The sequence below is a fragment of the Candoia aspera genome, chromosome 2 (genome assembly GCF_035149785.1).
Source record: "Candoia aspera isolate rCanAsp1 chromosome 2, rCanAsp1.hap2, whole genome shotgun sequence".
NCBI classification, from domain to species: Eukaryota; Metazoa; Chordata; class Lepidosauria; order Squamata; family Boidae; genus Candoia; species Candoia aspera.
Window position 1 is genome coordinate 44244765 of NC_086154.1, and position 14486 is coordinate 44259250.

The 14486-nt window shown below is 41.2% G+C and overlaps 1 protein-coding gene across 2 annotated transcripts in view; it reads right to left on the reverse strand.

The window, feature by feature from the left end:
• The window catches only part of PLXNA1 (plexin A1), a 332347-nt gene that overhangs the window by 303160 nt on the left and 14701 nt on the right, over positions 1–14486 (reverse strand). For both annotated transcript variants that reach the window (XM_063291689.1, XM_063291688.1), the window contains exon 2: positions 1824–2006. In XM_063291689.1, coding sequence (XP_063147759.1) covers positions 1824–2006 — 183 coding nt within the window. The remainder of the gene's footprint in view (positions 1–1823; positions 2007–14486) is intronic.

Sequence of the window (14486 nt, forward strand, 5' to 3'; positions counted from 1 at the left end):
AGCCAGCCACAGCCTTCCACATCCACTAAATGGGAAATCAGCATCTTGCTTGCTCTCAATCTGCAGCAGTAAGAAATAGATACCCATTTCCTGCACAGCACACAGCCTGATAACTCCAAGGAGAGAGAGAGCAAATTCACTGTACAGAATGTTCCATGGTTATGTGCACTGTCATATAAAGGGGAAGCCTACTCTGCTGGCTGAGGAACAAAGTGGTGTGACACCCAGTTACTCCCCTGCTAATGTGTGACAGGAAGCTGACCTTGTAGAAATAAATCCCTCAGTTTTTTCTTTAATAAAATGGGAACATCCTAATGCTCCTTGGCATCACAGAATGGCAAAAAACAATTGTCCCTCTACTGTACTTGTGATGTCCAGATGTGAGTGACGATGGAAAATATACCTAAAAGGACTAAAAATGTATAAATGTGCCAATACATGTTCGTGAGTGTTTATCACATTGGCAGACAAAATGAGGAAGTGAGGGCAGGCTGTCGAGTGTGCATGTGGAAATCCAGGATCTTTTGCTGTTGCAATGCAAACATTCCCTACTGCAGAAATGCTGATTCCCACCAATGGCCAAGTGCGTTTACTATATGCATAATTTTGTTCAAGGATCCTGCTCTTCCCAATGACTAATTCAGCCCACGTTCACACTCCAGGGTATACATTTAGCCACTCTATGCCTTCCCCTCTGCATTCATATTCACAAGGAATTACGCTGACTTCTATACTAGAAAATACTTGTAATCTTTGAAAATTAGAAGCTTAACTCAGGAAGGGGATGAAAAAGATCAAAGGGAAGAAGCAGTTCAAGCTTCATCACATTCCTTAATTCAAAACTCATACCAGCATGCCTCAGCCTTTTAAAAAACCCCTGCTAGGTTGGGTGCTTCATGCAGAGCTCTGCTAGAGCCCTAAATACAATTCTGCTGGGTTGAAGATGCAGTTAATACCGGCTGTGTTTACATGGGGAATATCCAGCTGTAATTATAGAAATGTTATGATAACAGGAAATCCATGTTCTGTGGAGATACTGGGGCAACAGCATACAGTTGTTTGCTAATTATGAACAACAAGAAGCCTTTGTATAGCTGTGGAAGGATGAGTTCCCTCTGCTTTGTGGACTTTGGCCCACAGATGGTTTAAATCATGTACATTAGGGTATTCTTAGCCTGTTTCTGCACAGTTATCAAAGTTCCTGGGTTCCTGCTGACACAGCAGAGCCATCGTCCTCAGGGAAATGTGTCTGCTTAGTGTAACAGAGCCAAATGCATGCAACAACACTGCAGATACGTTTTTTAAAAAGTAGCACAGCAACATAATGGAAAAGGCCACCAGAGAAGGAATGATGTTCAGTGCAATTTCTATGGCAGCCCAAATCCCTTAAACCGAAGGAAGCTTGCTCTATGCGTACCTTAATAACAGACAAACTGAATCTCTTCTTTGCTGTTTATCTTAGAACTCTTATGAATCAGTCTTGTGAGATGAAAAAAAAAAACCTAGTTCACCAAAAACATATACTGTACTGAGAAAGGCTCCTGCTATATAGAATCAGGCTGCACATTAAAATACAGCTGTCAGGAGAGACTGTATGATGAAAGAATGCACCCACAAATAAAGGAAATAACAGTCACTCAAGGTGGTCCACAGAAAAAGCATTTCAAGAGTCATAAGGAAAGTATGCGCATGTAGATATTGGCTCTTTCCATCCCACTACTACTTCATTGTTTCTAACAATATGACTGAAGCACAGGGGATTTTTCCTGTCTTAAGGGCCAACAATAGGACTCTAAACATAATAAAACCTCCAAGATTCTTACCTTTTTTATCCTGCCACTTCGTGTACCAGCAAAAACAACTGTGTGTCCGTGGTAGTCATAAGCAGCCACTGATGTCATGCCATCTTCCTTGTCCACAAAGAGCGGCACACCTTCAATGGTGACAGTTCCACCCAATGGTTGGTTAAAATCCTGCCCGCAGAAATTGTCATCTATTTGCAAGGGCTGTAGAAGAAGACAGGAATAGAAAAATAGCAAGAGATTAGTTGTCCGACACTGTTTCAGCTCACCAGTTAGTAAATTATTCCATGACAAAAGGATCTCAAATCTGCAGGATTATCACCAACAGGGAAACAGGTCTCAATGATAGTCATTCTTTATCAGTTGAAAAGTATATGCAATGGGTTCCCAATGGCTAGAAGACAACATCTCTCCTCCTTACAGCTTCCTATCCCCATGCAGCTAATTCTAACCATGTCCCAAGTAACCAACACAACCTATTAGTCAATTTCTGTTCACTGAAAATGATTTATTTAAAATCAATCAGAATATGTACATTTAAAATAAAGTTAGGTTCAGGAAAAAGCCAGAGAGAGAGAGAGAGAGATTTCTACCAGAATAGAAAAGACCCTGCATCTCATGCCTGCTAGCCAAATAGGTCTTATGCACAGACTTTCAATGGCTGATCTTAAGGACTTGAAAAGTTCATGCAAGTTTATTTCATAATCATATGGTATCATCAATGCTTTAAATTGGGCCTGGGAACACACTGGTAACCTGTGAGCCAATATAGGATCAATGTTATATTCTCTGAAAATTTTGCCCCTACAATAATTGGACAGCTGAATTCTGTACCCGCTGAAGTTTCCAGTGTCTCCTTAACATTTACAACATGTTATAATACTCTGGTCTGGATGTAATCAGATAGGGATGCAGCCGGTGAATCGGTCTGAAAAGGACTTCCTGTAGTTGGCGTGATCTGCAAATCTCAAGGTTACATCAAGTTCAGGAGAACCCCCAAGCTGCACACATGATCCCTCAGTAACAGTGTAATTGATTTCAACACTATATTGCTTCCCCATCCTCACACATATATCCTTCTAGGAGAACTAGTTTTCCCCTCATCTGAATTAAACCTCTGTTTGCCCTACCCATCCCCAAATTCAGGATTTCTGTAACTTCCTTTCAACAAGTGCTGAATCTGTTGCCCTACCACCTCTATAACGAAAGTTAAAGCAGTCCTGGCTTCATTTACTGGCTTGATACAGATCTTTAAAAGCATGGGATCAAAATATAACTCTGAGCCCCATCATATGCCAACAACTGTGGGGCAGGGCTGGAATACTCAAATGCCTGGTGCCATCAGAAGGGACCTCATTCGTTATAGTAACATGACTCCCAATTCTACCCCAACAAGACAACTCACTATGATGTGAGAGTTGAAGGTATCAAAGACTACTGAGAGGTCAAGGAGAATGAATAGGGTTGCATTTCCCAATGTTCCATGAAATAAATTATCCACAAGGATGAAACCATTTACCCTTTATTTGTTTATAACTTTTGTATAGCTGCCCATCTTAAAACCAAACTCTGGGTGGCCTACAACCAATAAAAACAAGATATACAACCATAAAAGCAGAAAAGTCAGTAAAACCAAAACCAGAAAAAACAGAAAAAGCTGGTGCCACAACCACAATTCCCTGATGTAACCCACAACATCCTCATTCTGCTCTGATTTCACCCTGTCCCAGGGCTTGGGGGAAGAGCCAGGTCTTGAGCGCTCTCTGGAAGGTTAAAAGGGTGGGGGCCTGTCAGATCTCAAGGAAGAAGGTGTTCCATAAGACAGGGGCTGCAAAAGGCATTAATACAAAATACAGATAATGAAAATTAAGCTAAGATTTATACATTGGATTTCTACCCCACCGTTGCTTCAGGACCCCAAAGAGGCATACACAGTTCTCCCTCTTCTCATTTTTTCCCACAACAGTCCTGTAAAGGACAGGGCTGAAATTGACTGGCCCAAGGTCATCCAGTGAACTTCTGTGGCCAAAGGTGGGCCTTGAACTTGGATCTCTCTAGTGATAGTCCAACTCCACCACTACACTGCACTAGCTCTCATTTATTCTCACATTTCTAATTTTAAAAGTTCCTTTCAGAAGGAGTTGGGGGAAGTGAGTTTCAAAAGTGATTGAATGGAACCAAAATTCAGAAGTCTCCTTATCTCTGAAACTCCCTGTAGATTGATCTTTGAAAAGCTTAGAATAATAAACTGCTGCAAAAATGGAACAAGAGACGTTATTGCTGATGCATGCTGGATAATTGAGAAACCCAAAGAATAACAAAAAGAAGTCAGTATATGTTTTACTGATCATAGAAAAGCCTTTAACTGTGTTAACCATGCCAAGCTAAGGAATGTGCTTAGGAAAATGGGAATCCCAGAACATCTCACTGTCCTCATGCAAAAGCACAAGTCAGGAAGCCACAGTCAGGACAGAACATGGTGAGACAGACTGGCTCCAGGTTGACAAAGGAGTGAGATATGGTTGCATACTCTCCCCTACTTGCATCAGATGTCATGATGCAAATTATACCATCATGTCATTTATGTGATTACAATATTATTCATGCATTGTCATTTTGATGTCATTGAAACTTCTAAGACACCTATGTCTAGAGCCTTTATTCTTTTGACATACACATAATTTAGACCATTGTAGAGCAGAACTGAGAGAGATGAAACCAATGAAATGTAATAAGCCCAGTCAAATAAATCATGATCCAATGCACGTTCTCTCTTTACATCTCTTTTCACACACCTGGCTTCATGGTAGACATTTCCTGGTTTCTAATCAATACAGCCAAGCATAAGTAGATGTTCTGCATTTTACATTAATCTCACCAATCAGGCAGTACATGCATTTATTTTATTCCTGATTTCATCATATTAAAACCAACCTTAAACTCTATCAACTGTCATAATAATAGATTAGTCATGATACTAGGTTCCCATATTCCCTTTCATAGGTCAAAAAAGTCAAGTCTTCCTCAAGTCAAGCTCAACCCGATGATTTCACAGACATGTCCATGAAGGTTTATTGAGGAGAATACAGCAGTGGTTTGCCTTTGCTTTCTTTGGGATATTTTTTTCAACTTCCCAATTTAGGACACAGTCCCAGAATTTCCTGGTGGTTTCCCACCCAACAACTAAACAAGTCCAACTCTGCTTAGCTTTTCAAGGTCAGCCAAGGTCAACTAGGATTTGTCTACTTCTTCCTGGAGATCATGTAAATTACTGGAAGAAGCTGCAAACTGATAAGGCTGCTTGTAGCCTTTTAAATAAGGACTACCCATGAATGGAATAATTGCCATGTTAATTGTTTGTCCTTTATACTCTTTGCTCACTTAATGGTTTTTAAAGAATACTTACCCACACAGCTGCCATGGAACTGAATTACAGAAAAAGAAAGCAGAACTGATCCGATTCTAACTTGGAGGTGCTCATAAACCATAATTCCACTGATCTAAAAAAAACTGTGGCTGAACAAACCAAAAAAAAATCCCCACATACACCCATGGAGAAGAAAAAGGGGAAGAAGAAAAGGGAATGTGGGCAGCTTTCTGTCTTATTCCTGTTTCAATAATCTTCCGTGCCATTAGTCTTGTTCAGGTGGCTTCAGATATAGGTGGAATTGTTTGGGTTAAGGTAGCACTATAAATGCAAGATCGCTGCTGCCAGTTTAAGCAGAAGCGCTCTACCTTCTATCACCTGGTATTACTACTACTGCATCACCCTCATCACTCCATTATCGTCATGGACTTACAATTCACTATACTTTGTATCAAAATAAAAACAGATTCCCCCAAGAATGGCTTACTCTGAAATGATTCCAGGAAGAAAGAACAGAACAAGAAAGGAGAAAATAAATAGATTCAAAATAAGCATGTTCAGAAATAACTGGGTTGGTTGAACTGCAAAGGGCCATTAAAGGATCGTTCTAGTCAGCATGAGCAAGAAGGTGGCTAGTTTTTTTCCCGGTCCTGATGAAAACAAACTGGTGTCCAAGCTTGCTTTCATTTAAAATCCCACAGAGAAGAGGATACAGTGCTGGAGAGCAGCAACGGCATTGCTAAGAATTTACCTGTCTGTTAAAAGAGCCAAATTCTTTCACTAAACCTCTATGCACATGTTTTAACCAGCACCACTTGAGGAATTATACTTGGGCTTTTCTCATAAGCTCAAGGATTTATTATACAGCTCTTAGCATATGTAGAGCACAGCCCAAGGGAAGTGGCACCCTGTAATTCTACACCTGTGTGATTTCCAGTTCTCCCCCAGGTTATGCCCCAATAGGGAATCCTCAGCTGTAAGAAGAATGCACTTGTAAATTGCAGATGCACATATTCAGGCCATGGAATCTGCCCATACAGATTCCCTTCTGCATTTTCAGAAAGTTAATATATTTCCCATTTCCTCTTCTCAGCTGTTGTGCCTGGTTTCTTCCCAAATATTTTTTCTTTATTATACAAATATTTATATACCACCCTATATCAAAAGACTCAAGGCAGTTTACAATTTTACAAATTAGATTAAAAATAAATACAATGAAAACAATCATCATAATCCAGAATCGCACACAGAAAATTCAGAAACTACCAAGGCGGCCCAGGGCCACCATCTGCATCAGGCATCCATCAGAATAAAATGTGTTTAACCACTTTATGAAAAACAACAAGGTGGGAGCTTCCACACCTAGAGAGGAAAGAAATTCCACAGTATGAGGGCTACTACCCAGAAGGTGTGCCTCCAAGTTACCCCCCTTTTCATTTCACTGGGTGGGGTGAAAAATTAAATAGCTCCCATACTGAACTCCAGAAAAAATCCATTTGGACAGGGAATGGAACAGATTCTGTTTACAGAATAACTAAGAGGCTTTAAGAAAAGATAAGGAAAACCGTATGCAGACAAGATTCAGAGAACATGCTTAGCACACTACATGCTATGTAGATTATGACAAGGGAAATGCATTTGTTGATAAACTGTGGATTTAAAGTTCGTGAGAAAAGATGGGTTACCAGATCTACATTAGCCCTAAGTATCAAACAATGAAGGAAAACTACAGGCAGCTTTAGCTTTAGGACAGATACTCAATTCATCTAGAGAGTTTACTAGAATCAATTTTAGGATGAGCAGCTTTATCTATTTAACCAGCATTTCCAAGCTACATACATACACACACGCACACACCAAACAAAATCCCTATATAAGCTATGCTGTTGGGGATGGGGCCTCCTTCCAAAGCAAGTATAACAGGGGGAGGGGGGAGCTGAATTTTAAAAGTTACTTATAAAAAAAAAATACATAATACTTAAAAAGTAGCATTTCACTAAAACTCTCATGAGTCAATTCAGCATTTTGACCCAGAGTGGAATATGGGAGACTAACCTGTCCAATACTGTGTAGCGAAGAGCAAACTGTTTTTACTAACAGCCTTACAAACCCTTATTCGGGGGGAGGCATGTATCACCTCTCTTCAGGTTTTCCTAATTTTTCCATTGCTTTGCCACTAAACATTATCAGAGCTTAATATCTGTCATACTGATATTTAAGGGAGACTGAGGGAACAAGGTACCAATGACTTTTTTCACAAGCTGATTTTTTTAAACAATGAAATAAATGGAACAAACATCAAACTCTGGTGGTGTTTGTTCACTCTAACTTCCTTTTTCTATCAGGAGGACCCACATGGACTTCTGATAACATTTAGTGGCAAAGAAATCCAAAAATTCAGGAAATCCAAAAGAGGGAGAATTCTTTGTCACAGTTCTATATTTCAAAGAACTATTTCATTTTTTTTTCAGTCTGCTCTCTCCATGTACCCAGGATGATCAAGAGATGAGAGGGAAGTAGATGACTTCATGTGTCCATTATCTCAGTTGACGTCTTCAAGCTGAACAAACTGAAATGCAGTACAATAAGGTTAACCCAACCTTCTGCAGCAATTCTTCTCATCCAACTTCTCTTTCTTAGCTGTGTCCTTCTCCACATACCATTCAACTACTGTCTTTACCTTCACTTTGAACAATACCATCAATGAAAACACCCCCATAATATGCTTCCTGCTATCCAAATCCACTAACGGTCAAACCACTCATCCTCCTTAGTCCACAGCAAAGTACAGCCACTTAACATACAGATTGAACACTCCCTTCACTTTGGAAGCAGGTCTAGACACCTGGAATTAAGAGAGGATGACAGTGAGAAGTGAAGAAATCCCCACAGGGAAAGAAAGAGGGAAGGGTCAGGAATAGGGAAATTTCTTGAACCATGAAATCTGTTCCTATCTCCACCTCTGCAGGAAGAGAGCAGTTGCCATGACAACATTTGGTCCAGCAATCTCTGACCATGAATTTCAGGGCCTGGGGAATGCAGAGAAAACAGAAAGAGATGGAGGGAGAGAAAAAACTTATACCCTACAACAAACAATTTATGAATTCAAAATGCAGGTCTTAATAAAATGACCATGTCCATAGATTACATGCCAAACCCATTGTTCTGCTATCTCCAACAGAATAGAGTTATATGTTAATGGAAAAGCTACTGTTTTCTACAGACTTCAGCTGTGAATGTCACTGTTGCTCTCTAAGAACTGTCAGGCAAACCTGAGGGAACATTGTTAAAGGAAGGGGCCAAGATACAACCAAAGTTATACAAGTTTCCAGGAAACAGAAAACTAACCCTCCCCTTTTTTTGTATACTTTGGAAAAAAGTATATACATGGTTGTTTAAAAGAAGCATCTTTAGCTAGACAGCAGGACAGATCTTAATGGTTATTAGAGCTAATACCACCTATAAAATATGTATGTGCACATAACTTTGCAAAACATGGATCTTTAGTATGATGACTTCATTTGCTTTCAATATTTAATAAAGTTAAATATGGATGGCAAGTCACTACCTGCACCCAATTCTTAGTCCTAACTCACTACTGTTGCTTTTTTCCTTTTATTGTCACATTGAATAAGTCTATGCAGGATAGAGTCTGCATCATCTTTGTTTCAGGAGGTGGTAGCCACTGAAGGTCCTTAACCAGAGGCTAGAAAGCCTCACATTCTATAATTTGGCAATTCACATTTCTGGAAAGTTCTTACCAATTGCGTAAACGAAAGACAGCAGCCTCTAAAAGCCATGCTTGGCATACAAGGGGTCCTCCAGATGCAACTGGCTGCAATCCTATGCATACTTTCTTGGGAGTTATGCCCTAGTGAACTTGGTAGGAACTGTTCATGCATTGTGCTAAGCTTGCTGTTGTTTATTCGTTTTGTCGCTTCCAACACTTCGTGACTTCATGGACCAGCCCACGCCAGAGCTTCCTGTCAGTCGTCAACACCCCCAACTCCCCCAGGGACGAGTCCGTCACCTCTAGAATATCATCCATCCACCTTGCCCTTGGTCGGCCCCTCTTCCTTTTACCTTCCACTCTCCCTAGCATCAGCATCTTCTCCAGGGTGTCCTGTCTTCTCATTATGTGGCCAAAGTAGTTCAGTTTTGCCTTTTATAGCATTCCCTCAAGTGAGCAGTCTGGCTTTATTTCCTGGAGGATGGACTAGTTTGATCTTCTTGCAGTCCAAGGCACTCTCAGAATTTTCCTCCAACACCACAGTTCCAAAGCATCGATCTTCCTTCGCTCAGCCTTCCTTATGGTCCAGCTCTCGCAGCCATATGTTACTATGGAGAACACCATTGCTTTAACTATGCGGACCTTTGTTGTCAGTGTGATGTCTCTGCTCTTAACGATTTTATCGAGATTTATCATTGCTCTTCTCCGAAGGATTAAGCGTCTTCTGATTTCCTGACTGCAGTCAGCATCTGCAGTAATCTTTGCACCTAGAAATACAAAGTCTTTCACTGCTTCTACATTTTCTCCCTCTATTTGCCAGTTATCAATCAAGCTGGTTGCCATAATCTTGGTTTTTTTGAGGTTTAGCTGCAAGCCAGCTTTTGCACTTTCTTCTTTCACCTTCATCATAAGGCTCCTCAGTTCCTCTTTGCTTTCAGCCATCAAAGTGGTATCATCTGCATATCTGAGATTGTTAATGTTTCTTCCAGCAATTTTAACACCAGCCTTGGATTCCTCAAGCCCAGCATGTCGCATGATGTGTTCTGCGTACAAGTTGAATAGGTAGGGTGAGAGTATACAGCCCTGCCGTACTCCCTTCCCAATCTTAAACCAGTCCGTTGTTCCGTGGTCTGTTCTTACTGTTGCTACTTGGTCGATATACAGATTCTTCAGGAGGCAGACAAGATGACTTGGTATCCCCATACCACTAAGAACTTGCCACAATTTCCTATGGTCCACACAGTCAAAGGCTTTAGAATAGTCAATAAAACAGAGCTAGATGTTTTTCTGAAACTCCCTGGCTTTTTCCATTATCCAGCGGATATTGGCAATTTGGTCCCTAGTTCCTCTGCCTTTTCTAAACCCAGCTTGTACATCTGGCAATTCTCGCTCCATGAATTGCTGAAGTCTACCTTGCAGGATCTTGAGCATTACCTTACTGGCATGTGAAATGAGTGCCACTGTTCAATAGTTTGAACATTCTTTAGTGTTTCCCTTTTTTGGTATGGGGATATAAGTTGATTTTTTCCAATCTGATGGCCATTCTTGTGTTTTCCAAATTTGCTGGCATATAGCATGCATTACCTTGACAGCATCATCTCGCAAGATTTTGAACAGTTCAGCTGGGATGCCGTCGTCTCCTGCTGCCTTGTTATTAGCAATGCTTCTTAAGGCCCATTCAACCTCACTCTTCAGGATGTCTGGCTCTAGCTCCCTGACCACACCATCAAAGCTATCCCCGATATTGTTATCCTTCCTATACAGGTCTTCCGTATATTCTTGCCACCTTTTCTTGATCTCTTCTTCTTCTGTTAGGTCCTTGCCATCTTTGTTTTTGATCATACCCATTTTGGCCTGGAATTTACCTCCGATGTTTCTGATTTTCTGGAAGAGGTCTCTTGTCCTTCCTATTCTATTGTCTTCTTCCACTTCCGCGCATTGCTTGTTTAAAAGTAATTCCTTATCTCTTCTGGCTAACCTCTGGAATTTTGCATTTAATTGGGCATATCTCCCCCTATCACTGTTGCCTTTTGCTTTCCTTCTTTCTTGAGCTACTTCTAGTGTCTCAGCAGACAGACATTTTGCCTTCTTGGTTTTCTCTTTCTTTGGGATGTATTTTGTTGCCGCCGCTTGGGCAATGTTGCGGACTTCTGTCCATAGTTCTTCTGGGACCCTATCTACTAAGTCCAGTCCCTTAAATCTATTCTTCACCTCCACTGCATATTTCTTAGGAATATTAGTGAGCTCATATCTAGCTGATCTGTGGGTCTTCCCTAATCTCTTTAGTCTGATCCTAAATTGTGCAAGAAGTTCGTGATCTGAACTTCAGTCAGCTCCAGGTCTTGTTTTTACCGACTGTATAGATGTCCGCCACCTTTGGCTGCAAAGGATGTAGTCAATCTGGTTTCGGTGTTGTCCATCTGGGGAAGTCCATGTTTAAAGCCGTCTCTTAGGTTGCTGGAAGAGAGTGTTTGTTATGCACATTGAGTTGTCTTGGCAAAATTCTATCAGTCTATGTCCTGCTTCGTTTTGTTCTCCCAGGCCATGCTTACCTGTAATTCCAGGTGTCATCTGACTGCCCACCTTAGCATTCCAGTCTCCTGTGATGAAAATAACATCTCTTTTAGGCGTGTTGTCCAGTAGGTGCTGCAGATCCTCATAGAACCGTTCTACTTCAGCTTCTTCAGCATCTGTGGTTGGGGCATATATTTGGATCACTGTGATGTTAGATGGCTTGCCCTGAATTCGAATTGAGATCATTCTATCGTTTTTTGGATTGTATCCCAGCACTGCTTTAGCCACTTGACTATTAATTATGAAGGCTGCTCCATTTCTTCTGTGGTCCTCTTGTCCACAGTAGTAGATCTGGTGGTCATTTGATGTGAAGTGGCCCATTCCAGTCCATTTCAGTTCACTGATGCCCAAAATGTCTATCTTTAATCTTGACATATCACCAATAACCACATCCAATTTGCCCTGGCTCATAGATCTTACAGTCCAGGTTCCAATGGTGTGTTGATCCTTAGAACATCGGATTCGCCGTTCACCACCAGCACCGTCGGCCGTTAGCCGTCCTTTCGGCTTTGAGCTAGCTGCGTCATCACGTCTGGGGCTAGTTGAACTCATCCTCTGTTCCTCCCCAGTAGCATTTTGACCATCTTCCGACATGGGGGTCTCATCTTCCAATGGTATACCGACATATCTCTGGTTGTACTGATCCATTGAGTTTTCACGGCAAGAATACTGGGGTGGGTTGCCATTACCTTCCCCAGGGATCGCATTTAGTCTGACCTCTCTGTCATGACCTTCCCGTCTTGGGTGGCCCTTCACGGTTTAGCTCATGGCATCATTGAGGTGCTCAAGCTCCAGCACCACGACAAGGTAACGATCCTTTGCTTGAGTGTGCTAAGCTATGATTTGGTTAATTACAGCTATCTGGGTTTACCCATCATGTTGAGCTATAAAGCTCATGAATGACATTGCTTGGATTCACATAACATGGTAAGTGAAAATTCAGATCATTAGGGCTTAGTGCAATGTGTAAGCCAAATAAACACAATCAAGGTTCTCTTACTTGGTATGAAATCTATGCATGGATTCAGAACCTCTGTGAAAATAAATATATAAATTCCGGCCTGCTGAATTTCCTAAGGCTTTCCAACCGAGAGGTTTTGCACCAACTCTCATTGTAAAACCTCCTTTAGGCAGAATGAGAGAAGGGACGAAAGCAGCATTCCATTTCTGTAAGAAATTTTCCAGATAGTTTAAGCCTGACGCTTGTTACTAAAGCTTGCATGAGTGTCTGAGTAAACCTTTGCCTGAAGCCAGAGAGAACATAGGCGATTCAGACAATCACATGGACACAATTACTTTCTCATCTTTTAGGGCGTAAGACAGCAAGGAGCAACCTCAGAACAACATGCATGGCTGTAGCAACAGCTGATAGGAAAATTCAGTTCAATTCTCACAGCTACCTTAAAAATATAAGAAGCATGAGCCTTATTATAAATTCATCAAAACTTTTTAGTAAAGCATTGGTTCTTTTTTTAAAAAAAGACCCACAGCCCAGGTAGCCCCTCACTGCTGAAGAGGAACAGCAAAAACCTTACTACGACACGCACAAACAGCACAAAATCCAAATGAATATGGCTACTTATGTACTGTTGAATCTTATGACTTGTAAATCCTTCTTAGCAGCAAAATCCTGATTACTTGCACATTTGCAGGTTAGCAATTCAGGAAATGGATTACAAATGAACAAAAATCTGGGCTAATATAGCTTTGGGGCAAGAATGAACACTCTGTGCACAGAAATGAATTGTTTTCACATCCCTGTGAGTTGCCTTTTAACCATCCTGTTATTTGCAGTCCTTTAGGACCAAAGGTTTGTCTGCTTTTCCCCTGGGCTTTCTGCAGTGCCTCACGCAGAACAATTCCTCTCCAGCTATATGGTTAAAGGGCCTCAAAAGGCAGCCCTAGAATTGCCAGTCATTCATAGACTGGTGCCTCTGCCAGCAATAACAGCTAACTCAAGACCTTCTGCACTTTGGTGAAAAGGGTGGTGGGGAAAGCAGCTAAAGAGCAGGAAAGCCAAGGGAATTGACTCCGGCCAAGCCAACCAATTCACAGCTGCAATTTTCTTTGCTTGCTCAGCTGTTCTTGAATCCCATAGCTCATTTAACAGAGGTTTGTGATGAGGAAGCAGAAAATAATTAAACCAAGGAAATAATTCACCAAGTTCACATAAGGGGACCGATTTCACATAGGGAATGCCACCTTTCTCAGTTAGAAAGGAGAACAGAATGCCAGGCCCAGCTATTTATTTGCATCTTGGCTAATTTTAAAACATGCCAATTTAAATTGGCCACATTTAGAAAAGGAACACTGAGAAATGTTTTAAAACTAGAGCAGCTGGCAATACATGCCTAGTTTTATAAAAGCATACCTCATGTTACATAAATATTTTGTTTTTTTTAAATAGTAGAATGCAGAATTGTATCTTAATGAGAAATACAAAGCTTAGAAAGAGTTCTGTCTCAGGATGAATATAAAACTGCATTAATCTCAAGGAGTACTATTCAGCCCATATGCTGAACATGAGGGCTAAGCATTCAGTCATATTCCCTAGGTGTTCATAAAGATAATACATTAGGAGGGGGGTGCCCACATGGTCATGCCATACCTCTTTAACCACATGGCCACTGCCTTGAAAAGTCAGCATCTCAGGTTTGCGTTCCTCCAACTCTTTGAACTGCACAGTCGCTTCAGAGCACAGGCGTTAAAGACTTCCAAAAGAATATTTACGCCACGATGCCACTTTTCCTCCACCTTGCTTTCCACCCTCCCAATCTGCAGCTTCCCCAACCTCATCTGCTACTGAATATGCAAGAGGCATAAATGTTTACGATGTTTACTCTTCTCTGCTTTGTCTCAACAAACTCTCTAGGAAGTGACAAATACAGCTGCACTCCCGGGCAGAACAGTGCCTGCCACCCGCCTGCCATGTTACACCGACACCACCTCACTAAATAATTAGGCTAGCAATTAGCTTGTTAGCGGCAAAATGATTCGTTAGGGATGCACAGGC